General features: G+C 48.2%; 2 protein-coding genes and 1 pseudogene across 4 annotated transcripts; all 3 read left to right on the plus strand.

Annotated features, from left to right (window-relative positions):
• Nucleotides 1-100: 100 nt before the first annotated feature.
• Nucleotides 101-7,342, plus strand: PHF5A (PHD finger protein 5A). Of its 2 annotated transcripts, XM_039863351.1 has the most exons (5): nt 101-294; nt 726-749; nt 1,250-1,416; nt 4,958-5,087; nt 6,676-7,342. In XM_039863351.1, exons 1-4 carry the CDS (start codon nt 243-245, stop codon nt 5,051-5,053), a joined length of 339 nt encoding a protein of 112 aa, XP_039719285.1. In that variant the 5' UTR covers nt 101-242; the 3' UTR covers nt 5,054-5,087; nt 6,676-7,342. The 2 variants fall into 2 exon arrangements, with proteins under 2 accessions (XP_039719285.1, XP_039719286.1); XM_039863352.1 differs by lacking the exon at nt 4,958-5,087 and having other exon boundaries at nt 103-294.
• Nucleotides 7,343-13,949: 6,607 nt separating this feature from the next.
• Nucleotides 13,950-23,914, plus strand: TOB2 (transducer of ERBB2, 2). Of its 2 annotated transcripts, none has more exons than XM_039863344.1 (2): nt 13,950-14,454; nt 20,016-23,914. In XM_039863344.1, the coding sequence occupies exon 2, from the start codon at nt 20,106-20,108 to the stop codon at nt 21,141-21,143; it is 1,038 nt and encodes a 345-aa protein (XP_039719278.1). In that variant the 5' UTR covers nt 13,950-14,454; nt 20,016-20,105; the 3' UTR covers nt 21,144-23,914. The 2 variants fall into 2 exon arrangements, with proteins under 2 accessions (XP_039719278.1, XP_039719276.1); XM_039863342.1 differs by having other exon boundaries at nt 13,950-14,450.
• Nucleotides 23,915-24,814: 900 nt separating this feature from the next.
• On the plus strand, nt 24,815-24,933 carry LOC120603078 (uncharacterized; annotated as a pseudogene).
• Nucleotides 24,934-26,697: the final 1,764 nt, after the last annotated feature.

Here is a 26,697-nt window from a genome sequence, read left to right on the forward strand (position 1 = left end):
GAAACGCATTGTTTTATTACTTGAACGCTCCTGCCAGGACCTGGCTCCCCAGCTATCACAGAAACTCAACTTTGGAATTTAGGGGTTTTGATCGCGCGAGAACGACCGGGTCTTGGTGCAGAGATTATGAACGCTGATGGAAGCCTAGGGGACCAATCACGGCGACAAGGGGGAGGGTACAAAGGGGGTTAAAGGTCGGACGGAAGTCTCGAAGCTTCCGGTGGCCCTCTCCAGTGCGAACTATGGCTAAACATCATCCGGACTTGATCTTTTGCCGCAAGCAGGCTGGTGTTGGTGAGACGGCTTCCATGCCTGCGGCTCTCTGGGTTGGGGTAGTATTAGGAGCTGGAGGTTCCTGGGAGTTGGGGGTTCCCGTCTCTTCTTCGGGTTTTACTTTGGAGATGCCACATTTCCCGCCTTACGGGGGTATAGGAGCGCGCGGGTTTGTGGCCTGTGATGAAAAGCGGTGGCGCGCGTGCTCTGGGACCCAGAGGCGGGCGGGCGGCCGGGGAGGGGTCCAGAGAAACTCTGAGATTGCCCAGGACCTGGAAGGAGCTTCAGGAGGGTGTGGGTTTGGGAAGTTTATGGGGAAAAGAGAGATGAGATCGCTCAGGACTTACTGTAGTCCCTGCTCCTGTCCCCCATTCCAAGATCGAGGATGTTTTTCCCCCTTTTCGTCAGAACCTTAATTCTAATTGTACTCTTTACTGTCTTTGATCTTGCAGCCATCGGAAGACTGTGTGAAAAATGTGAGTGGATCACGCCCTCCCGAACACCCCACCCCTCCCACTCAGTTTCTGTGGAGTCAGCAAATGAGCGTTTCCTGTAGTACCACAGAGGGCTTTGAGTCGATGTGCCCGGAAACATATAAACACTGAATGCCAGACTGCAATCGAAGGCCCCCTGCACGTCCCCACTCCAACTTGCACATTTTTAGACACTGTGTTTAGGTTTTGAGAAAATCTCTAGCTTTGGACGGGAAGTAGCATGACCTGGTCTCCAACACACACATTTTTGCCAGTAATTATATAGACTTATCTACCAAGTGCTGTTGTAAGCTCTTTACATGTTGATTAACTTTTCCTATGTGTTGTGGGGATGGACACTAAGTAAGCCAAGTTTTGTGATGCCAAAGTAGAGGGATCTAAAGTCACATTCAGGAGACTAGTGTGTTTCCCCATAGTAGGAAGAGGGCAGAGGACTTGAGATGCTTGCAAGTGGGCATAACTCCATTCTCTTTTCCTCACAGGTGATGGCAAGTGTGTGATCTGTGATTCTTACGTGCGTCCCTGCACCCTGGTGCGCATATGTGATGAGTGTAACTATGGCTCCTATCAGGGGCGCTGTGTGATCTGTGGAGGCCCCGGAGTCTCCGATGCCTATTATTGTAAGGAGTGCACCATCCAGGAGAAGGATGTGAGTGTATTCTAAGCTTTCTATCTGATCTTTTATTTGAAAACACTTTACCGCCCATGGCAAACTCCTATGGACTGTGGAGATTACTATGTTCAGCTAGTCACCTAGGTTATAATTTCAAGTTCTGTGAGCTGAACTGGGTGTAGTCCATTAAAAGGCAGTTATTTTCAGTCAAGGGCAAAAATGCAAGAGAGGCAAATCTTTGTAAACACCAGCAATTTGGAGAGCCTTCTCTCTATTCCTTTGATGTCTCTCTGATTATTTTTATTCAGAAACAACATCCTGCATTTTGTAAGCCCTAGTACAGTGCATGGTGTGTAACAGCCATTCAGTAATTCTCTTTACTGTCATTAAGGACTTTAGGCGGATGCGGCATTTGAACATGAGACAGTTCAGGTTGATTTCAGCTTTTAAGTGGCTAATGCCTTTGGTTTATTACTGTAGAATTCATTGATTCTGTCTCATGATATTTTGCCCCTTGATATTGCGTGGTGGCAGTGGCTAGTGAGTCAACTCCTTGAACCAAATGTAGGATAGAGGGCTTATCGATCCATACCATGTGAAGGGTGACTTTTACCATTTTTCTTTAGCAGACTTCTTGGGGTGAGGGACAGTCCCATGAATCAGCTTGTTTTCTTATAACACAAGAAAAAGAAGTGTGATACAGTACCAGTAGGCTAACAGAAGGTATCCAGCTACCGAATCTAGGATAATGCAAAAGATATAATTCTTAATATTCCTGTGATAGAGAGTAGATAGTTTATAGATATAGTCTCCCTTATTCTTCACATTAACTTTGTTAAATAGGGATTATTATTATCCCCGTTTTACAGTCCCTCACCCAGCTAATAAGTGGCAAGCCCAGATTGTCTGGCTAAACCTACTGGTGTCCCCATTACACCAAGTTGTGCTTTTATAAACCCTTTTGGTAGGATGTGCCTATGTTGAGGAGAAACAGCCCAGCCATCTCAGTGGTCTGTGCGTTTGAATCCTGTGTACCCCCAGTAAGTGGGACAAATCAGGCCAGATAAGACTTTTTTTATACTATTAAGTCTTCTATTATTTAGGGAGATGAGAAGAGTCATAGATAAAGTATGAATAACTTCAGTCATTGATTTGAACTTTCTCCTGCCCTAAACTCTGATTTGCATTTTACTTTTGACTGTCAAATCATATCCTGCTTGATCTGTTCCACCAGCTACACTCCTTTAGAGAAAGGACCTTGGTTGTGTCTTGGTATCTCCTTTTCCCCACTTCTTGGTACAGTGCCTGGCATGTAGTGTAAGAATGGTACACATTTTGGTGCTGACCCTATACGTCATCCAGGGGAGCTTCACCTGCAGAGTGTCTGGTACATAGTAGATGCTTGGTAGTTGATAAGCAGTGAAACCAGGGTAAGATGACAGCAGTGAAGAGCAAGTACAGATAATTCTTAAACTTGCTAAAGAGTCCATTAAGGCCATTTTCTGGAACTATTCGCATGATTGTAGCTAGAGTCCTTATCTGGCATAAGCTTACAACCAAGGAGTGCTTAATGAACATTAATTTCTGTCTGACTCGTCTGCCTGTGGTCTGTGACCTGATACTTTTGGATCCTCGTGCCTCATTCTGTCTCTGAACATTATTCTAGATGTCACTTCCCCTACTTCACATAATACAAGAATGTTCTAAGGATATTTGAGAAGGCACCTAGCTCACATTTACTCAGCAATAGTTTCCAAGGAACAAAAGCAGTCCAGTGATATGATCCAGCCTTTCAGCCTGACGGATCATCATACAGATTAAGTGGCTAAGACTTTCCTATGCAGAAACCTTCCCAACCAAAACAGCCCCCATTATTTTCCTATTCCTTCAACTTTCATCATTTTTAAGGACAATAGACCAAGAAACTAAGTTGGGTGTTCTCTATAGTTTTTCAAAGTTTCAGGAGTATTCAGGAGTCTGGGATAATATCTGGGTGCTGCTGCCAGAGGACCAATTTGTAGTTATTTCTAGTGCAAAATCATTTTGATCCCCTTCAACTCTTGATTCCTTTACTCCTTTTGCTTAACCGTTTTCCTCAGCTGTCCCAACCAGAAAGTAAAAATAGCTAATATTTACGGAGCTCTTGCTGTGTGCCAGGTACTGTGCTGAACATTCTGTTCCAAAAATTCTATATGATATAGATGAAAGTAAGGCTTAGAGATGTTAATTAAGCAACTTGGTTCCAGGTCACATGAGTAATAAGTGGCAGATCTGGGACTAAAACCCAGGTCTGTCTTACTCAATGTTTCTCAACAGTTCTTTCTATTATTGCCTCCCTCAAGGACCAGGGAGAAAAGTTAAAGTTTACATGAAATTAAACTAACAGTTTTCTCCCTAACAAGAGGAATTAAACACCAAGGAACAAGATTTTGTTGGGTATGGATGAGCTTTAGATGACAGACTACTATGACATTAAAGATGTTTTTATCCCCGCTGAGAATGCACAGTCTAACTCAAAGCACTTAACTCTAATCACTGCACCACATGGTTAAGGCTGTGCCTGTCTCTCTTGCTATTTCTACCATTCTCTTCTTCCCATTAAAAATAAACAGCAGAGCCAAAGGTATTTGATAGATTAATGCAAAAGATATTTGATACTTTTCAAAGTTAATTAGCAAATTTATCGTTCTCTTTAACTGCCCGAACCATAGGAAGGTTTTGGTTCTTGCCTTCGGAAGCCCTGTTAGAAAAAACATGAGACCGGAAGTCAGAAAGCCTGTTCAAATCTTGGCTTTGCTAGTAACATGCTGTGTGTGGCTTTGGAGAAATATCCACAAAAAAGAAGTAGTAATCCTTATTACCTCATGAATGTATTTACTGAGAGCTTAAAGGACTTTAAAAACAAAGTTTCAGATAAAAAATGTGATACTACTCCCAGCATTCAGTCTGTTTTTTACATCATTGGTATTCTTTAAACAGTTGCTGAAAGAATGAACATTTCACCTTCAAGTTTCTGTTAATAAAGCAGAAATTCTTTGCTACGATTTGTAAGAAACAGAGATGGACCCATTTTCAGTAATTGTATTTTTCTGATCTTAAAATTTTGAAATTGCCTTTTCCTGCATTTCAGTTCTATACAGATTTCCTGTTGGTCTTTTATATTTTGGTACATGATTAGTGTTAGTTTTCAAGTTTTACTTGAAAGTCCTGAGTTTCACCACTGTTAAGAGGGTAATTTTTGTAGCTTGCTTTCCTGCCGTAGAAATGCACTTGACACACAGCCCTCCTCAAGAAGGAAGCCGAAGGCAGAGTTTGGTTTCGACAGAAGCCCAGCTTAGGGTACTCCTGGTGTCGTGTTAGTGGGAATGTTTAATTAGTATAATGGAAACAAAGACCGACAGAGAAGGAAACTTAGCATTCACACATACAGTTTGCTAAAGGAGCTGCTGCCATGAGGCCGACATTTGCAGGTATTTTTAAAATAACTTCTGGCTCAACACCCGAATATTCTCCTGTACCATCCTCCAAGGTTTCTGAAGAGTCCTTCCACCTTCCTGTCCATGCTCTCCATTCACAGGCATACCCAACAAAAGCCTTCCAGGTCCAGTGCTCACATCCTCACCTCTCACTTTGGAAACAACCACGAGACCCGTGGGAGATGCATAGAAAGTGAAAAACGGGAGGATGGGCAAGAAAACAGGAAACCTGTGAGTCAGAGAAAACGCTATAAAAGCCGAAGATCTAATAATCCAATGCATTGGCCGTCTAACTTTTTTTTAAATATGTAGAGTCCTATTTTCAAAGAAATATTTTATGCAGAACCTGTGCGTCTGTTTATATCATTACGAAATTGCTGATATTTGCTTTTGGCAATTTCTTATAACATCAAAAACTAATTACATGCCAGGCACTGTTCTAAATATATTTATTGATTCTTAATTCTAGGGGGTAGAATCTGTCATTGTAATAATTTTACATGTGACTAAAAAGAGACACGGAGATTAATAACTTATCAAAATTCAGGCAGCCTAGCTTCCAGAGCCTGCTAACCTAAACTGCCAATGAGAACATATTGGGGGTGGCACCTCTCAGGACTCTCTAGGGCTCTGTATATAGTTTGTAAACATTGACCAGTCCCTTTATTTTACAGTTGAGGAATATGCGTCCGAAGGGGAGTGCCTTGCCCACAGGCTATCATCATACCATAGGATTTCGTAGCATCTCTAAAGGTCTTAGGGCATGTTGTGTTTAATATCAGGCTACCTTGGGCCACGAAGAGGCAGCCATTTCCTCATTTGTACCAGGACTTTGAATACAGATTATATGGCTAGAGTTCACCTAGCAAGCCATTATTAGGGCTGGGCCCACATCCTGGTTCCCTGAGCACGTCAAACTCCACAGATGGTAGTTCCCAGTGTAATACATGGTATATGTTTTCTAGAAAAAAAAATGTTGCGTTGACTTTGTACGTTTTCAGAGATTCTTGTACAGTGTTCATATCAGTCCCTGAGAAGAGAAATCAGCTGAATTAGAAATGAGATATCTTAAAGGATTGATGAATTCATTCTACGGCCCAACAGCACAGGAAGCAACCTCCTTTGACATGGATGTTTAATAAAACCATCAGACCTGTGAAGGTTTTTTCCAGTAGCAACCCCAGTTTTCTTCCCATCATCCCAGATCAACTGATAGAGTCATCTTTTCTGAAGAACACAGCTTCCCAGGGGCTTCACTGAAACCATTCAAGCTCGCAAAATGGCCAGGGAGCATGTCATTGCAAATCAGAGTATGGACCATCAGCAGCCATCTCTAGCATAGGAACACACATGCCCCCAAGACCGTGTGTCACATTAAGCAAACTAATAAGGGCACATCAAACCCAATATTCTGCGGTATTTAAAATATAAGGTGCTGTTTCCTAAAGTGTTTAGGTTCTCCCCTTTTCTTGGGATAGTGGAGGAGAGCCAGAGAGCTGATCCGTAGATGATTATTACCATTTCTTACCTTTCCCTTGAAGAAAACGCTTAGTACATCTTAAGAGTTTTAGATTCTACCTCAACTATATCATGTTAGCAACAAAAGTGGGCTGAGAATCCAGCATTGTCTGTGCAGGCCACTGGATTGAAGGTAGACACACCCTGGCTATGTTCTAGGTGCTTAGTAAGTTCTTAACAATTGATCAAATAGAATAACTAAACTGGTAGGATGCATGGCTAGACCATTAATCCAAAAGTTCTTTTTATCTTCAATCCCTCTCAATTCATGCTTAAAGATGACAACTTTTCTGTTTTCCAGAGAGATGGTTGCCCAAAGATTGTCAATTTGGGAAGCTCTAAGACAGATCTCTTCTATGAACGCAAAAAATACGGCTTCAAGAAGAGGTGATGGGTGGGCGGCCCCTTTCTCCCCCTGCCCCATCAAGCTGCTGCAGCTGCCAGAAAAGACGCCTACTACTGCCAGCAGAAAGGGAGCGGAGCGCGGACCGGCAACCCGAATCCCCCATGGCACCCTGGCACCTTTCTACCCTCCTCCTCTCACCAGATAACGTGGTAGGAATGGAAAAGGCTTCTTCACAGAGCATTCGGCAGACTGTATCACAGAAAAAAATGGTAGATTAGTTCATGGTTTTTCTTGAATTAAAGAAGCAAGAGTCTGTTTTCCACATTGATAAGTTCTCTCCACACTAACAGCTTCTAAAATAGGAATAACATTTCAGTCTTTGAGGAGTTGGTTGTGAAGCTACACGCAGTGGAAAAGCGTCTTACAGCAGCTCTGATGGCATCTGTCCTTGAAGCATCTGCAGTGTGGTAGGGAGCTCTCAGAACAATAAATGCGGGCATTTTGATCTTGTAACACCAGGTAGTGCTGGTTCATGTTATTTTTCTTCTAAAAAATTGGAAACCCTTTCTGTTGTATTTAATAAAGTAGGTGTTTATTTTCTGGTCGTCAGTCACCATCCCAATTTATCTCCAGGTATTTGTGATTCAAAATAGAGGTATTGGGATTCATAGAACACCTCGCCCTCTTATTTCTACTGGAAGGAATTCACAACCATCCATGCCTTTGATTATGGGGAAACTTAAAGTCATTTTTAGAAGCTATTTTTATCCTTCCTGTCCAACTATAATTTTGAACTAGAGAGATAGCTTCCAATAATGGGGAATGGAATGAGACAGAATACATTCAAATCAATGAGTCAGGAGAACTGAACTGAATTGCTTTCTTTCATAAAATACATATACACTCAAATATTTTTTAAAGTAAATGAACAAATTAAGGGCAAATTCAGACATACTTTTACGCTAACTCATCTGTCTGTGCTTTGTGCTTGCCAGAGGTGATAGCAGGTTACCCTGAGTAGGCACATAGTAATTTGAGAAGTCTGATCAAGCAGGCCGTTTGACACCATGAATTTGAAAAAGGTTTCGGAGTCCTGAGGACCCAAGGGGCTTGGCTAAGATCATTTGGAAACTTGGTGACAAAGCCAAGGAAAGAAATGAGAGTCTTCTGACTTCTTGTCAGAGTTTTGGCTTGGATCAACAAAACTCTTATTTGTGATGTGCCAAGTGTCCAAAATTGAATGAAGATAACCTCTGCCTTCAGGGATTTAATAAAGGTGTCTGCCAGAAACAGGGAGTTCCAGTGTAACCCAGAGGATGCACAAAGGAAGGGTTCTTGGCCCAGCTTGGGGGCACCTCAGGAAGGCGTTGGAAGGTCATGGCCGCAGGGCTAAAGATAATCCTTGAGGCTTCCGCACCTCCTTTCCTGCCACCCCCACTCCCCACACTGCAGCCCCGGGGGCTCCTTTCAGTTCCCAGCCCGCTGCTTTCCTTTCGACCTCAGCGCTTTTTACCTGTTAACCCTTCTCTAATGCTCGGATACTCTTGCTGACTTCTACTCTTTCAGACTAGCTAAAGATTTCCTCAAAGATGCCTCTCCCGACTCCCAATCTAAGTTCCCCTTCTACTCCTACGTAGCACCATAAGCATTTTGTTTATAGCGTTTGGTAATTATTGTCAGCTGCTAGGCTGTATTCTATGATGGCAGGAACCAGGAACCAAGAATTTTCCACCATGCAGAAAGCAGGTGCTTAGTAGTGAAAATTGAAGTCAAAGAAACCATTTAATAAATTGGGCTTTGAAGCATATGTTGGAACTTACAGGAAAATGGAGTAGGCTGGGCAAATAAGAGCATTCATTTGTGGCAGAGGCAACAGTCTGAACAGGGTGATGTGTTTGGGAGGCTCTCTAAGCAGTTCTGAAGCATCAGGTGAGGGCCATGGTATGTCAGAAGAATTGTAGAGAACATCATTTTCAGATTGGAATTAGTCACATATTGTATAGTAACTGTGCGACAAATTCGAAAACCCAATCAGTAACGATTCTATGGTAACTTAGTTTTAATGCACAATATGCGTCAAAATGTATTGCCAAAAAACATTGTTTTTAAAATTTGCTCATTAACCTCCCAGGTCCACATAACATCTTGCATCTACAAGTGTTTCAAAAGCTGCGCTCCGTCAGCCTCAGTGTATATGCCTCTAAAAGATCTTGCAAGGGAACTTAAGACCAACACCCAGTAGGATGTCAAAGGGCATACTCCCTCCACACTGGAAAGCCATGGGGCACATTCAGCCTTAGCTCAGTGTGTTCCTCTGAACTCTACTCCTCTGTCACCTAATTTCATAATCTATTCTTGGTTTGCTTTATTTCAGAGATCAAATACAATACAACGAATGAGTGGAGAACACCTGAGATAAATAGTTTTGAATTTAATTGTTGTCTTCCTTGGACTTGGGAATTATTTCTTTTCAGTTGCAAAAATTGGGATAATGATGGTACCAAATTCTGTGGGGAAAACCCGCTTACAAGCTGAATTTTAACCTTTAATGGTATACAGATCTGTGAAGAGAATTAGAATAATGATCTGTGCATGGCCCTAAAAAATCAGAATGGTCTTTAAAGTTGCTGGCGTTTTTCCTCCATTGTTGAAATCACTACCTACATAGGTTTAGTTTAAATAATTGAACTCATCACAGCCAGCCTGAGAAAGCAGTTCCCTTTTCTGAATGTGATTATTGTTAAGTATTCGGTTCTAAGTTCTAGAAAGGGGTGTCTTGCTTCCAGCTTCTCAAGTACAGCGTACACACGTTAATTTAATCTCCTTTATATTGTGCACTGATTACATTATTCTTGCTCCCCCCCCCCAAAAAAAAGTATGAGAAATGTGTGGGCTTTATAATCAGACCTGTATTTGACTTCTGTTCTGCTGTTCACCTTTAGTGAGTCATTTAGCCTCTCTGCTTTCTTACCTATTACATAAGGTAACAGTACCTACCTCCTCAGGTTGTAGGATTAAATTTGACCTTGTAAATGCCTGACCTTACTGGAAGGCTTTACATAAGTAGTAGTTCTTTTACGGTGGGTCCCTGCTTCATAAACATTTAAGTCCCGTCATTGAATGTCCTCCAAATGTTTCCCTCTTTCCCCCTACCTACAAGGTGTTCCTCTACTCACTTTTCTCTACTCTTCATGAAGCGGTTGAAGGGACATTCCTTGTACACTCCCTGTTTTCTTGGCTCTGTTTCCCTTTGTTTGAAATACCTCCCACCTTCACATCAGCCAGCCAACTTGGTACCTCTTCCTTCTAAGCTCCTGACATCTCATAAATGCTTCCAGATGCACCATACCCCACAATAGTCTCTCAGACTATTTTCATGCCAAGTACATACATGTAACAAGTTTCATGAAACAATATTTACTGTGTGTATTGCACTTTGATATTTTTCATTTTATTTCATTCTAAAGATTCTGCTGAAATCCATTAAACAAAGTGATCTTATGGCCCCACTAATGGATCACGATCCAGAGTTTAAAAACAATGAACCAGATCATAAGATCCTTGGGCTCCTTTTGCCTCTCCATCCACTACAAGGCATACAACGGACAGCCATTCACTTACTTATTACATTGAGCTGAAAAAAGCACAAACTCAGGAGTCTAGGTAATAGAATTGATTGAAAAGGAAGGGGTGTAAGAATAGCCCAAACATGATGATAAACGGTACATGACCCTTGGCCTCCATGTCTGGGAGACAGTAGGGATAGGTAGGGACCTTAGGGGAACCAGAGCACAGGTCCTGTCTTAAAGGTGATGGCTGAACAATTTGCCAGCTTGAAGACTCAGTGTTACCAGATCTTTTGAATTTAGGACAAATAGTGAATTAAGATTTTTATGCAATCTCCCAATTTTTAAATGTCAACTCGTTTAAAAAATGTAAATGTGTCAGTCTATGCCAGGACAATACATCCACCAGATATGGACCCTGGCCTTCCAGTTAGCAGTTTCTAAATTAAGACGGTTAACTTCCCAGGAAATTAAACTGAGCTGAGTAAATTTCAGAGACACTATATGTCACTCTGTTCTGACCTGTAGCTCTTTAATAGTAGTTTGACGGTAGAACATAAAAATGAAAGATCCTTTCCCTTGGCTGGAATTTTCCTGCCTTAAAATAAAAAAAGGGGACACCAAAAAAAAGGACTTTAATTCCCATCTAATTCCAGTTAATTCAATTCCTTATCAATTTTATTCCCAGTGGTCTCTACCAAGACTAAAATGTTACTTTCTTTGAACACTACAGTTTTAGTGTCTTAGCAAAAGACAGGTTTGTTCACTTAAGTTGTTTACTAGAATTTACTCACATCAGTTGTGATGAATAAACAGCGAATCGTTTGTCCTCTATCCAGTGACCTCCAAAGGCAGTTTCTGTTGTAGCTCTTTGCTCCTAAGAAACTACAAAATTTCTCATCCCAGCATTTGTATATGACAGTGACTCACTCCTGAGAGCTAATTGGGACTAATTATGACCAGCCTGACTTGTCACAACAACAAAACATTTGGCATAACTTGCTTACTCTCAGGGGAGCTGCTCCCACCCTCTCCCCTCGGCACATGCTTACTTCTGAAGCTCACCATTTTTAAAACGTGGTGTGTGCCTTTCACGAATGATTATTCAAAATGGAAAGGGACTTTTGGAATGATTGAGTAGGGATTCAGCTCACAAGCCCTAGCAAGACGAAATTACGTTGGGGAGAGAAAAAAACGCCTTCCTCACTACATCATAAATGGAGACATCAGCAGTTAAGAAGGGTGATTACCTTTTCTTCTATTTTATCTTCCTACTTACATGCTAACCCTTTACCCAGAACTCCCATTTGCCAAGAAGGCTGGATTTCTCTGTTTTTGTGGTAAGGTTGCTGAGGGCTGCCGTGTGTCCAGTACTGCAGGGAAGATTTGAATGAAAGCACGAATACAAAAATTCATCATCCTTTCAGGGATCTGTCTGCCCTCCGTCAGCCTGCATGCAGTGGTAGGAGTCTCAATCCTTTATTTGCTGATAACGGATTCCATCCCCCAACCTGAGATGTCCTATGAGAATTCCCTTCAGCTCATTCTGCCTTGCAAGGTTTCTTCTTAGGGAATGCATACGGTACTAAGCAAAGGCTATGTAGGATATAATTTGGCCAGAATGGTTACCTTTAAATTAAGTCGAGCAACAACTTGAGCCAGGCTTTACGTTACCAATATCAAGTTTATTCCCCGCATGATCTCCATGGATGAGAAAGCAGGTTTGACGATGGAAAGAGATTTGTTGGCTTTAAATTACGATAACATGGTTAGGGGTAGTGGCAGAATTGGGATTCAAACCCACCTATTTCTACGGCTGCCTCTAATAAATTACTACAAATACCAGCAGCCCTTGCAAAGCTCGCTGTGTAAACGCTCGCTTATCCTCCCCAAGGCCTGGTTCCTGGGCTCCTGGCCCCCAACCTTAGTCCTAGCGGTTGGACCGAAAACCCAATCAGATGCCGCCTCACCCCTCTCCCCGACCAATGGGAAGGCTGTTGCTAACACTGGTTATATTTTTAGCTCTTCAGTGCTCTGGAACCCCGTGGGTCGGCTAGGTCTCTGTCCAGGTGGAACACGCAGGGAAAGAGGAGGAGAGAGGAGGGGAAGGGAAGAGGGAGGTGGAGTGGGAGGGAAAAGGGGAGGAGAGGAATGGGCATGGCGGAGGGGGCGTGTATGTGACGCTCTGCCACTTGCTGACGCACAAGGCAAGTAGTCCCTGGAGGTGCCCCAGGGGCTGAAGAGCTCAGAGTGTGGGGGATGGGGACTCTTGGGCTTTGGCTCCCTCCTACATCTCTGTCTCCGTGGAGTTTGCCCCCAAGTCCGGCGTTTTTTTGCTGCAGTCAAGGAAAGCGCATTTAAACCCCCAAACTACCGTTGCTCTCTGCCCTTGCCAAAAAGAGCGGTCAAGGGGAAAAAAATGCAAACTGTTCGTAGCTGGAAACTTTCTCGTCTCGCCACCCCACGTGGGTTTGGCGGCTGCTGTTGCGCTGGAACCGTCTAGAATGAGAATAAAGGTCGGGGTGGAGAGAGAATTAGGGAATGGACGATTACAGGAGAAACAGTGAAGAAGGCGATGCGCAAGCTCCCAGGACTCCCAGGCCTGGCCACCTGTCAGTCCAATCTACCAGTGACCTCACCTGGGCACAGGCCTCCCTACCCCTAACTCCGCGTCCCACAGTCACAAAGTGGCCGTGAGCCCGCATGGCCAGAGCCCGGGCAGAAGGCTAGAGCGCGCGGGCCTGGCGCTCCCTGTCCCGGCGAGCCTCGGTCCACAGCCAGGGGAACCATCGGGTGAACCCGACGCCCTTGGCACGGGCAGGCGGCACCTCCCCCCAACCCCCGTCGGAGGAAGCTGTTAGAAGAAATGTGACTTTCTGGGGTCCCCTGTGGAGGTCGCCAGCCCGGGAGAGCGAACGGGGGCGTCCGCCGAGGGGCTTGGCCCTATCGCAAGGTACCGGGGAGCTAGAAGCAGCAAGTGGAAGGTTAACGTGGGGCTCGGCTCCTCTGTCCGGCCTCTCCCTTGCCTCCCCTTCCTCCGGCTCAGCGTGCCCGAGCCCAAGAGGCGCTCCAAATACTCAGGCCAACACACATTGATAAAGGTCCAAGACGTTTCCAGAGCTCGCATCGTCCCCAAAGCTTCCCCACCCGCGAAGAGTCCGTAATTGGGGCTGGTGTGAGCGCCACGGGGATGGCTGGACGCCCAGAGCTGGAGGGACTCGTCGAGGTGGCCTGGGGGGACGGTTCGGTGCAGGTATAGGACCGAAGACACAGCGGGGAAGTCCCTTTCCCGCGATGTTCCTTCACCGACCCACCCAAAGTAAACAACCAGCTCCCACCCCAGGCCTCTGCCCTCCTGGAGCTCGCTGTCCACCGAGGGTAACACTTTACACGACGAGCACAAATTCTGAATGGTTCGGTGCATCAAGAAAATAACTAAGGGGCGGCTTCGCGATGGGGAAGACAGGCGGCCTTGCCGACGTTTGAACTGGGATCTGAGTGATGTGAAGGGGCCAAGCAGGGGAGGGCGGGAGTGAGGAGGAGGTCGTCGAGTGCCCACCCGGTCCACGCGGAGCCGACAGCCGCGCGAAACGAGGGGTTAAGCCGCCCTCTGGCTCGGAAGTAGTCCCGGCCCGGCTCCGGCCCCGCCCCTGCAGGGCGGAGGGACGCATCACGCAGGGGTGGGGAAGCCGGATCCGTGCGCAGGGTTGCTAAGGGTGAAACTTTTCATTGACTTTGCTCACTTTGGGCCGGGGCGCGGGAAGGTGCGGGTTGTACCCGGAGAGAAGCTAGTGGCTCGGGCGACGCGGGGCTAGAGGGGCAGGACCGCCCGCGGGCTACAGCCCAGACCGTCCTCCGCCCCGCGACACGAGCCACCCTCCGGTCCGCCATCCCCGCGCCGTCGCCGCCGGCCGGCCCGCCCGCCCTTCGTCCCCCGCCGCCGAGCCCGACCTCCAAAAAGCTGAAAGAATTATTATTGAGAGTCATAGCCCATAACCCCTCCAACTCGCCCCGCGACCCTCAACGAAAAACAGGACATATCGGCCCGGCCGAGCGACGCCCGGAAAGGAAGGGAGAGTGACCTCCGCCCCGCGCCCAGGACTACCCTTGGAGGGAGAAGCCGCCCCGCGGCCCGCCACCCGCCCCGCCGCCGCGGAGACCCGAGTGAGTGAGTGGGGGGCGTGCAGCGGGGGGGTTGTGCTGAAACCCAACAATCTCGACGTTCGCCGACCCCCGCCCCTCCCCGCTCTTCATTTGCTGGACGCTCCGTTGCTGTCTCCCCCCCGCCCCACGCCTAGCTAGCATTTTCCTATCACCTTCCACCTCCTCTTGAGAAACCCCTCTTTCCTCTGTGCTCATTACCCCTCTTCACGCTTGCTCTCATCCTGGGGTGCCCCAGGGCCCCCTTCTCTCCCTTTTCCAAGTATGGTCCCCTCCTGGGTGGGGTGCATTGCCTCCCTTTTCCGCCTCCCTCAGTTCTTCATATCCTGGAGACTCGCTAGATATTTTTTGTCCCAAAAAATATAATTCACTATTAAATAAATTAGAGGAAGAAAGGGGATCCAGGCCTTGTTTTTCTGCTTCTTTTCCCGTGTGCGGGTAAGGGGGTTGGTAATAATTAATAGGGTTTATTTCTGCATCAAGGGTGGACACCCCCCCACTTTGGACCGGTCACTGGTGACTGTCCTCTGGCCTCTGAGCCAGAATTCACCATTTAGGCTTAAGCTTTTTATCCTCTTCAGTGTTTTCAGGGAAAACTGGGCGGAAAAAACATACCCTTAGAGCAATACCAGTAAGTGGATTCTGGTTGATCCCGGAGAGGTGTCTGGGAGGAAGAGACCTACTGCTAAGCTCCCTGCCCTCCTGTCAGTAGATGGACTGTGCCCTTGACCAGGTTAGGAGAGGCAGCTGGTAGGCCCTTTCCCACCCCCACCCCACCCCCGCCCCAGAGGAACTGGAACCCCACACGGCAAGCTGCAGGCTTCAAATTGGGGGCCAGCAGAGGGAGTTTCTGGAGGGGGGGCTTGCTGCTCAGTATTCTAACCTTTCTTCTTCTTCCTACCCACCCTACCCTGGGAGTGGGTCCCTCATCTTTGATTTTCCAGCAGAAAAACAGCCCTATTGCTTTCTTGGGCACCTGCCCCCATCCCCCTCTTAAGCAGAGGGAGAAAGAAGCTTGTGTGGGAGGACGGATTAGGAAGGTTTAACACCCTGTAGGGGAGCTTTGGCGAGGATCTGGTTAGTCTGGTCATAGAGCAAGCAAGCCTTGCAGTGGGAGGAGACTCACAAACAATTTTAAGTATTAGAAGACGATGTTCAGGTGTCAGATGTACAGTTTTTCCTTCCCTACCCGGGAACCTTTTCCCATTGCCCTCCCCGGGTCTGGTTACTCAGACTTGGATTAGAAGAGAGGTGAGGCTTGGGCTTTGCTGGCGTCCGGCCTGCTGATTGTCGGCCTCTCTGCAACTTAACAGGAAATTTCTTTGGCCGAGAGGCCAGGAGAACTGGGTTTAATTCTTGCCTTTCCTTTCCTGGCTGTTAGTGTGCTGGAGCCTAGCCCGCTGGACATTAAGTGGAAAGACTTCTTTTGAACCCACTGTCCCTAGAGCAACTCCAGGCAGAGACCACCAAGCCCAAGGAATACGGATTAAGCGGCAGGAGTGGGGGTGGGAATGTGACCTTATCTATTCCAGCCCACTGCCTTCACCCAGAAAAAACTCATTTTGAAGCAGGTCCTTAATTCAGCAGTCATAGGAGGCGGTGAAGAGAAAGGGGGGAAAAGTTCAGCCTCTCGAGAAGCCGAGACATGGATGTGGTGGGGTAATACAATACGGGGAGTAGGCCTTGTGGGTAGAATTTATATAAAATGTGTTAGGCGGTGGGCGGGGGCGGGGGGCGTCCTCCACAGTGCGCATGTGCATCGGAAACTTTTCTTTGGTCCTCCGACCCTCGTCCAGCTCTCCTTACCAGGCATGCGTAGTTCGCCAGCTGAGCCTTCGCAGAGTACGCAGGGAGGTGTAGTGTGCAGAGAAAGTAGGTCAGTTGTTCCAACCCGATCGTGGGGTTTCTGAGGACTACAATTCCCAGAGTGCATAGCGCGACGTCGCCGCCGGCCTCCCGGTTAATGTTAGGGCTCAGTCAAGTCTCCTGGCTTGGGAGAAACCTGGAGTACCCCAAAAAAGGCCCTTTTAGTCTGAAAGAGCCTTGCAGTCAGACTTCACCTGGCACAGCGCATGTTTGGGGGAGACGGTGTGAGACTGGGTGGGGTGGTACAGTCAGTCAGTCGGCACAAGTCCTAGAAGCCTTTCAGCCACACCCTCCCGTCTGGGCCGCTGCCTCCGAGACCGGTGGGGTGGGGCTGTCCCTGTCCTGCCGGAGCCAAGATCTCACTCCCCAGCACCTAGTTTGTGACACCTACTGGCCTTGTCAAAATTGAGGCCCTCTTCCTTCTTTCCACACTCATTTGAGTCTTGTAGTGCCTGATCGCAGAGCGATTTGGATGTTAAGGCTTGAGGTGGCTGAATACATTTTTATAGGTGCTCATGGTTAGGAGGCCTGATGGGTTATCGCCATTATCCCTCCTTTTCCTTTTTAAAACATAACTGTTTTCCTTCTTAAAAACCTTTGCATTTTTGTTAAAAGTTCTCTCTGGAACCTCCATTACCATATTATTGACTACAGCTGCCCTTTTCAGCTGCCCCCTCACATTTTTGCCCTCTCTTTAAGGACTTTAAAAATTACAGATCCTGGGGGATCACTGAATCAGGGTCAACACTTTGTTGTAGGCTAAACAAGTAAAGAGAATAAAATTGACAGAATTCATTCTCGCATTTTGCAACTTTTTAATATACTGATAAAAGGTAGACTTTGGCTTATTCAGCTTGCTTAGCCTCCCCACCCTCTTTTTTGCCACCTTTCTGGCCTTTTTACTTGGTCAGGTTGTAAGAGGTCTTAAGAGTCCTGTCCTGCTGCTTACCTCAAATCTACTTGTTCTTTTTATTGAAAGGTAGTTATTTCTAAGCTTTCTAATCTTAACCACATTCTATGAATTTTTTACATATAAGCATTAGAATGTGTAGGAGACGATGGCCGTTAAAAAAAAAAAAGCGCAAACTCATCGGAGTGGTCACTTCTATCATTAGTTAAAGACAAGACACCACAGCTTTAATCCTCTGTTCCATAAGCTTCTTGAAGTCAAAATTAGAGCCTGAGCTGATAAAGCAGAAAATCTCATTCTGGTTGTCCGGCATTTTTGTAAGGTTCCACCCCACAACCATCTAGCCTGGCCTGTTCTCCAATTAAAGAGGCAAAGGTAGCATTATATACTTCCTTATTTGTGCAGCAGCATCACTGAGATATAAATTGGTGTGCAGCTTTAGTTGCTTATGCTGCAGAAAGTGGTTAGTTAGGCAGGGCTGATGACAGTGGTTCTATTGTTATTTCGGGGTGGGAAGCTTATTTCCCAATGACTTTGGCCTGCATTTAAAACGCTCCCATTTTGAGGCTGAACTGTTCAGAGGAGGTAAATTTGGAAGGCAATTATGCAGCAAGGTTTGAAGAAGCCTAGAAAGATGTAGGAGCCCTTGGGTCTGGGTAGCATACCAAGAGGCCATGTGATACCTTGGGAGAAACATCATAAGTGGTATTCAGGTCTGTTTTAGATTTTGAAAACATCGTCTTTAACTCCTGACTTACCCTTGGGAACTACTGCTAGCTTTCTTCACAACTTCTTAGTCTCCTCTGTGTTGGACCCCTCCAGCGGGCTTCTGTGGCCCTTTGTAAACCTCCATTCTTGAGGAGAGGCCCAAAGTCCTGGTAGCTAGCTTTGTATCTGGTAGTGAAGCCAATCCTCGTAAACGGAAAGCCCCTTATCTTTACCATTCTTCCTACTTCTTTTTAAACCTTGAAGGACCCTGGAATTGATCTGTGATGACCATGAATAGACATCTGAAGAAATCTGGAGATTAAGTGTGCGATGGAGGCAGGGATAAAAGGGAGCAAGGGTCTCCTGAATCCTGAGCACCCCTATGGAGAGCTTGAGAGGCCATGCTCACGACATCTCTTTTGACTCCCCCACGTGACCCTCTGTCTGCTCAGACTTGAAATGAGGGCGGGCCGAGACCTAGCCAGTGTATATGGTGCTCCAGGTTGACCGGTGCATCTTCTGATGCTCATCCCAGAGAGCTTCGCTGGAGAAGTCAGTCCCAAAAATGCCCCTAGGAGCCATGGCCCTGGGCTGAGAATTACAGGGAAGTGACTTGAGGCAGGTGTTCAGAAAACTCAAGATCCTTGAACCTAGAATTAGCCCCTAGATACTCTGTGCTGGACCCAGGAAGGATTTTAATAAAATTCCAGCTCCAGGTCTATCACAGGACAGGATGCCCTTGATGGATCATGGATCACTCTTGTCTCTGTGCTGAGCTCAGCAGCACAATGTCACCCAGGTTCTGGCTAGGAACATGTTCTGGCCTTGATAATCCCTGAAAGTGGCCTTTGCAGTTCATTTCTCCCACAGCATGGGCCTAGAGTTGCCCTTTTGGAGAAAGTGAGGAGATGAGGATCACTGGTTCTCAGAACCTCACAGATCATCATCCTGAGACACAAGGCTGGCCCAGGACTCGGGAATAAACCTTTTTGACCTCCGTGCGATCTGGCTGTGAGAGAATCCCAAAATAACAATCTGAGTGTTTATCTTGGGCCGCCTCCTCTCCAGGGATCTCCAAACACTTCATAAATCTGATCTGGTGCCGAGGACAGGTGGTCAGACAGTCCCCGGGAGACTGAGTGATGACAGGTCTCCAGCTGGAGGCTGCAGGGTGATGGAAAATTTCTTCTCTTTGCCCCCCTTGTCACTTATACTCTAGCCAGAAACTACAGAGATTCCCTCAGGCCATGCTAGTGCTGCTCTTAAGGCTTTGTTGGCCGACGGGGCCCTCCTTCCCTCACCTTCTCTTGGCTTCCCTGGGGTAGCCCCTAGTCAGCAGTTCCATTGTTGGCCCAGGCCTCTGGTTGTGACAGGTCTTGACTTTTTCCTGGGGATCATGCTCTCATCTCTAGTCCTGGAGGCTATCTGGGTGGCAGTGCTCACCTCGGGCACACTGTGGAGTTCCTAAATCAGTTCTGCAAACCCCGAGTGAGCCCAAGGAGCGCACAGCCCCCCAGGGAGCCAAGCTCCGCAGTGAGAAGTGAGCAGTGCTGCTTCTCGTTCAGTGACCTGTATGCCTTTCCATTGAAGGAGGAAAACCAAAGATTTTAACCTTATCTTGGCCTGCGACGGTTTGGGACCACGATTCCACCGAGATATGCCAGAGACAAGTCAGCAGGAGCCTTCCCTCCTTCCACTGAATTAAGGGCTTGATTTTGTGTGTGTGTCAGTCATACAGTGATTTGAATTCTCAAAATACCAGAAACCACAGCATGCCTGTTTCTTTAGAATTGCTTAAAATAATAGCTAATTTTATCAAGTACTACTAAATACCAGGTACAGCAGGAGGCAGTCTGCATTCTTGAACTAATGTAATGTTCATGATAGTCTCATGTTTTAATATAAGGATCAGAAAACTAAGGTTCAGAAAAGGTGATTGCCCACAGTCACACAATTAAGCTAGTTACTAATGGAACAGAAATGGGACCTTGGGTCTGTGTGTTCTGAAGCTGGTGCTTTTCCATCTGTCCTTCACCACTTGGCTTTCTGCATGTCTACTCATGACGCCCTCTCTTGTTTCCCAGAGCTGTCTGGAGCCCAAGGCTGCTCACCGTCCATCTCCTGCCACTACCCTTGGCTTGCACACGTGCTGATTCTCTGCCTAGGAAAGGACCATGCAGCTGGAGATCAAAGTGGCCCTGAACTTCATCATCTCCTACTTGTACAACAAGCTGCCCCGGCGCCGGGCAGACCTGTTTGGAGAAGAGCTAGAACGGCTCTTGAAAAAGAAATATGAAGGCCACTGGTACCCTGACAAGCCTCTGAAGGGCTCTGGCTTTCGCTGTGTCCACATTGGGGAGATAGTGGACCCCGTGGTGGAGTTGGCTGCCAAGCGGAGTGGCCTGGCGGTGGAGGATGTGCGGGCCAATGTGCCTGAGGAGCTGAGCGTCTGGATCGACCCTTTCGAGGTGTCCTACCAGATCGGCGAGAAGGGGGCTGTAAAAGTGCTGTACCTGGATGACAGTGAGGGCTGTGTTGCCCCGGAGCTGGACAAGGAGATCAAGAGCAGCTTCAACCCTGACGCCCAGGTATTCATTCCCATCGGCAGCCAGGACAGCTCCCTGTCCAACTCCCCATCGCCATCCTTTGGCCAGTCGCCCAGCCCCACCTTCATGCCCCGCTCCGCCCAGCCCATCACCTTTACCACCGCTTCCTTCGCTGCCACCAAGTTTGGCTCCACCAAGATGAAGAAGGGTGGTGGGGCAGCAAGCGGAGGAAGTGTGGCCAGCGGCGGGGCTAGCAGCCAGCAGCCCCCACAGCAGCAGCCTCGCATGGCCCGCTCTCCCACCAACAGCCTGCTGAAGCAGAAGAGCCTCTCTTTGTCTATGCATTCACTGAACTTCATCGCGGCCAACCCGGCCCCGCAGTCCCAGCTCTCGCCCAATGCCAAGGAGTTCGTGTACAATGGCAGTGGCTCTCCCAGCCTCTTCTTTGATGGGGCCGATGGCCAGGGCGGCAGCACCCCGGGCCCCTTTGGGGGTAGTGGGGCCGGCACCTGCAACAGCAGCAGCTTCGACATGGCCCAGGTATTTGGAGGTGGCGCCAATAGCCTCTTCCTGGAGAAGACACCATTCGTGGAAGGCCTCAGCTACAACCTGAACGCCATGCAGTACCCCAGCCAGCCGTTCCAGCCCGTCGTGCTGGCCAACTGACCACCCACCTGCCCGTGGGGCCAGGAGCACCCAAGACCACAGAAAAGAGAAATGAAAGGAAAGGCCAAAAAAACGGGAAAAGAAAAATTTACAAAAAGATTTACAATCTTCTCACTCTCACTTCTAGAGAAAAGATCCAGCCAGGCGTGGAGCGGGAGGGGCTCCCGAAGCGCCCCAGCGCGCTTAACTCAGCCCCTCTGCTGCTTCCCCGCCTGCCTCTGATTTATCTGGTTGGTTTGGGTTTTACTTTTTTTTCTTTTTTTTTTTTTTACATGTAGTTTTCTATATAACATCTTTAATTAGTGGCTTCCTGTGCTAAGAATGGTCCAGATGTGAATTGCTGCTCCCTGCTCCCTCCCTCCTTCACACCCCTGGTTTAGGATTGGTGTGTCCAAGCTCACAGGGAAGGAAAAGCTGCAGCTGGGGCCTGGCCCTCCCCAGAACAGGGAGAGGCAGTCCCCTGTCACTGCCTCCATCACCCAGCTCTCTTCTCACTCAAAGCCATCCAACCTCAGCAGGCCTTCTTGGGCCCTGCCACCCAAACAGGTCTGACCCTGGGCCCCACCCCCTCTCAGGCTTGGATCTCGGGGAGCTGGCTGGCTACTCGACACCCTCCTCCTAGAGCTGATAACTAACTCCAGGGAGGTTGGCACTCTGTCCAGTGGAATCCCTTTCATCTCTGTCCTGCGGCTCCATGCCACCATCCTCACCTGGCCCAGACTATTATCATGGCCCTGGAGACCCAACCCGTTGGACACGTGGTCTCTTTCATGCAGCCCCCTTTCCCAGGGCCTGAGGTTGTGGGTAGGGAGGTGGGGCGGTGCAGGCGTGTGTGTGCGCGCACGTGCGTGTGCATGGTTTGCTGTCCTGTTTTAAAGGGTTCCAAGCCATGTGAAGCTTCCCCTCTGGATGTGATTCCGGGTAGCAGCAAGTGCTTAGTTTATGTGTGAGGTTGGGAAACAGGCCAGGGTGGGTTTCAGTCCTGTAGGGTGGTTCGTGCGGTGGGGTGAGACTGCGGCTGAGCCTGAGACACTCCCAGGGGAAAGCACTGCAGAAGGAACTGGTTTCCTGACTGCATCTGCACTTTTGTTTGTTTTTGACCAAAAAAAGAAAAATGGGTTAGCTGTGAGGGGCTGAGGAAATATCCAGGCTCTGATGCCTAAGAAGTCCCTGAACTCAGACCATCCCATTGTGTGACCTAAGCCCAAGGCGGGGGCTGCTCACCTGAGCTCCCTAGGGGCCAGGAGCTCTGGGTCAGTGCCCGTAGTGGGTGGCCCTAATCCTCCAGCTGAGACTCTTTGGTCCTTTGGTTGTAGATGTTTTAGTACATTTCTGCCCCTTCCTGCTTGAGAACTTTTCGGTACCTCTTGCCATCCCCTCTCACTGCCCGACCGACCCAACCCCACGGGGCCTTGATGCCGTGAAGAGAGGTCTTCTGGGCAGGCCGGGCTCGGCCACCGCAGCCCAGGTGTTGGATTATGGAAGAGCACTGGCTCCCCACCTCTGCAGGAAGAGAAGTTGTCTCTCCAGCCCGAACCTAGTGAGCTGGCTTCCACGTCGTAATGCTTTGGCAAGTGGGGCACAGGGCATCAGGGCCCCCATCACCAGAAAGTACCAAAGCCCTCGCCACCCGACCCCATCCTCTCCAGCTATCCCAGGTGGGCAACTGCTCTGGCAGTGGGTCTGGCCCAGACACTGCCAGCCTCCTCTCCCTGCACTGGGCACCAGCTCTACCTCCCCCAGCGGGGCAATGCTCTGACTCCTCAGCCCAGCACCATCTATTCCCCTAAACTTCTCAGGGGCCAGCCCAGTCTGCGCCACCCTCTCCCTAGCCCTTGGCTCCCACACAGGTGACAGGCCCAGGCAGATTGCTGCTCTCTGGGAAAGGTTGGATGCTGCCTTATGCCCCCTCCCAGTCCCCCACACACACTCCCACACGCAGGTACCCACCACCCCCGGTCAGCTTGTTTCTCACCACATACAGGGAGAGGGGTGACCACCCCTTAGTGTCTTGAAAAGCGTGTATCAGGAGCATGACTCCAGCGCCGGGCTGTTGGGCCCAGTACGGTCTGTCTCGTCTCAAATCTAGGCATTTTTGCTTCAATTTTATTTTTTTTAAGAAAACAAAAATCTGCACTAATTTACCTGGTTTCGTAGGAAAACTTTTTTTTTATTTTTTACATTTTTTGGTGTCCGTTTGTATTGAATAATTTGCTACATTTGTAAAATGTAAGAGGTATATATAATATATGTATATTTCTAACGTAAAAAATGTAATTTTTTTCTTTTCAAGATTTTTTCTTAAAAAGAGGAGAGAAAGATATTTTTTCAGGAAAAACAAACTTTAAAATAAAAAAGGAGAATAAAACCTATTTCTCCCCTTTCCCCATCCTCTATCTACCCCCTCTTTCCCAACAAATCAAAAGGTGGATTGTCTTGTAAAGAATGTAAACTTTTAGTCCAGAATGATGTATTTTTCTCAATGCAGTGAGCTATAGATTCTCTAGTTTGACCCTTAAGGAAGGGAAGGGGGCATTGAGGCTATGTGGAGAGGGGCTTGGGGGAGCAGGGCAATGAACTTGTTTTCTTTAGTGAAGGAAGAATACAATCAAGCGTTTTGTATTCAGAATGTTGTGCAATATTTTGGAATGGGACATTGGTGTGCTTAGAGGTTTAGTTTAAAAACAAAACAAAAAGATTGATCAAATCTGTACAGTTTATATTGTTCCAGATTTTTTTAAGTTTGTATTAAAAGCATGATATATAATAGCCTTCTGCTTCTCCCGGCTTGTTTTATTTCTGGGCCCCCTTTTAGGACGGAGAGAGTAGAAGTGACCCAGCCCTTATCACTTCAAGAAACAATTGCTTATCCTCACCTGACCCCTGGATGGGCATGAGTGTCACAGACCCCTTCCTGCCACCTATCCCATCCACACAGGACACCTCGGAGCACCCGCTCCTGTGGGTCCTTTTCCACACTGATGGAGACAGGTTCCGGGAGCTTGGGAAGTGCCTCAGCTCCCTCCACGGGAGGTGGTGGCTCCAGGGCTGGAGGCAGAGCCTTGGGAACAGGATAGTCTTTGTGGCTCTTTTAGGAAGAGCCTATGTGTTGGAGACCTGAGGAGGGAGGGATTAGCCTCCAGCCAGCCCTTGGTATAGCATTTGCCCGCCCCAGCCCACTGAACGCTCAGGTTGGGCAAGGATGAGAAGAGCCCACCTCAGCCAAGTTCTGTCCAAAAAGCTAGTGCTTGGATTCTCGGCCCCTCCAGAGCTTCTGCTGCATTGGGTGTGAGAGGGCCCACCTGAGCCTGGGGCTGGAGTGGGGCCAGCCTCCCACCTGATGTCCGTAGGGGCTCAGCCACTGCCCTCCTCTCCCAGGGCCCCTGTTAGTGCTGCCCATCACGGAGAAACTGCCCCTTGGGTACCTTCTTCCCAGCAGTGGTTCTTCACATCAGCCCTGCAAGGTCCCTGGTGGAAGAGGGCAGCCTGGTGCTTGCTGAATCTATTTCGCCCTCACAGCAACCTGGCGATACAGGAATTATCTCTACAATACAGTTGAGAAATGGGCTCTGAGTTCGATTACCTGCTAAATTTACAAAACTAGGAAGTGAGGAAGCTGAGACTTTGCCCCGTGTGTGACTTTTTCATGTGTGAAATACTCGTAACATCTGGTCTACAGCCATGCTACCCTGAGCAAGCCTGATCCCATCCGATCTCGGAAGCTAAGCAGGATTGGGCCTGTTTAGTACTTGGATGGGAGATCACCTAGGAAGACCAGGTGCTGTCGGTGTAAAAAATAAAAAAGAATAAGGGATTGTACGCTTATTGTAAGATTGTTCCTTGCAATCTGTGAGGTCAACCAAGGGTTGCCTCACCTTAAAAACAAACAAACAAACAAACTGGTAACATCTATGGAAGAGACATTGAGGAGAGGCATGGGAGGGCTGACCTTGCCACCTCTAGGCTGGTCCAGAGGCAGGCAGCTCTTCAGGGAATCAATGATGTGACAGCCTCCTCAGACCCCTCACTCCCAAACAGGCCCAAACTGACTCCTCCCCACCCAAGCGTGTGACCTGAGCCTAGAAGCTTGCAGGCCAAACACTTGACTTCTGCCCAGGGTCCCAGGAGCCCTTGATGTCTGGCCCTTCCATGGGCCACTTCCCCCCATGGCACCTCTTGAGCAGAGGGAGGCCCTAGTCCAGGATGCCAAGGCCTTGGACTGCCAGACATAAAGCCGGTCCCAGGGGCCTCGGTTTCCTCTGTCTTGTCAGGGGAAAGCTTAGCCTGTCCCTGCATCTCTGTGTCCAAGTTGCCAAGGCCTCTTGAACATTCCCACTTATGTTAATAAAGTACCGGCTTCAGGATTAGCAGGTGAAGAAAGAGTATGAGTTAGCCAGGAAGGAGGAAAACAAGGCCAAGGCCCTTCCTCAGGGAACCTGTCAGAGAGGCACCTGTCAAGGAAGAGTCTGGATTCTGCTCTCTTAGAAAATGCAGGTTCCAGTCCCAGCCCTGCCTCTCCTAGCTGGGTGACCTCACTCAAGCAAACCACTTCACCTACTCTGGTGCCTCAGTCCCTTCACCTCTAAAATGGGGATAATAATTGTGTCTGCTTGTGATATAAAGCAAAATAATGAGTGGGAAATGCTGAGCACAATGACTGGCCCAGAGTAAATGACAAGTATCATTTGCATCATCAGGGCTATTATTGTCCATCCTCAAAAGCCACCGGCCAACCCAGTCCAGGATATGTCCTTGCATCATCCAACAGGCCAAAACCCAACTCTGCCAGCAGCAGGACCAAGCTGGGCTGGAAAAGGAAAGAAACTCCATCCTCTAAACAGCAGAGCCTGGGCTGGCCCCTGCGCTGCCCTCTGCCAAGGTGGGAGGCTGCTTGTCCCCCAGCAAGATAGCATCCTGTAAGGTATGCTGATTGCCACGCCCCCTCTACAGGGGCCCAGGCTTCTGCCTCTGGATGGGATGGGCCCTGGATGTGTGCCCTGAAACCTCCTGGGAGGTTCTCCCTAAAGAGGCATATGGGCGGGTGGGGGTGAGTCATGGCCATGGGAGGACCTGGCTCTGTTTGTCACTGCTTGCCTGAGTCAGTGTCCTCCCGTGGGCCAAGGGAATGCCGCTGTCTGGTCTCCACCAATGCCACCTCCCCCTAAATGAGTCAAGGTATGGAGGGGCACGCACTTACCCTACCTCCTCCTCTCCCTGGGCCTGGCCAGTTTGGCCTAGGCAGGACCTAAGGACAGGCTGAGACCAGCCAGGAAGTCTCCAAGCCCCTGGGCGACAGGAACCTGCTAAGCTGCCCATTTTTAATTTGGGGAATTTCACTGCCAGCAAGAGAAGTGTGTTCTCAGTCCTCACAGCTGCCGACTCTGTGTAACCTCAAACATCTCTCTCCCCTCTTGATATCTGTCCCATTTGTACAATGAGGGACAGTGGAGCTAGGCCCCTGCCTGGCTAGGCTCCTGTCCAGCTAGGCCATTCGGGCTGATCCCTGGGCCAGCACCTCTTCCTGCTCCACTGGCTCCCAGGCCCCCAGAGGACC

The sequence above is a fragment of the Pteropus medius genome, unplaced genomic scaffold, assembly GCF_902729225.1.
Source record: "Pteropus medius unplaced genomic scaffold, Ma_sr-lr_union100, whole genome shotgun sequence".
Classification (NCBI taxonomy): domain Eukaryota; kingdom Metazoa; phylum Chordata; class Mammalia; order Chiroptera; family Pteropodidae; genus Pteropus; species Pteropus medius.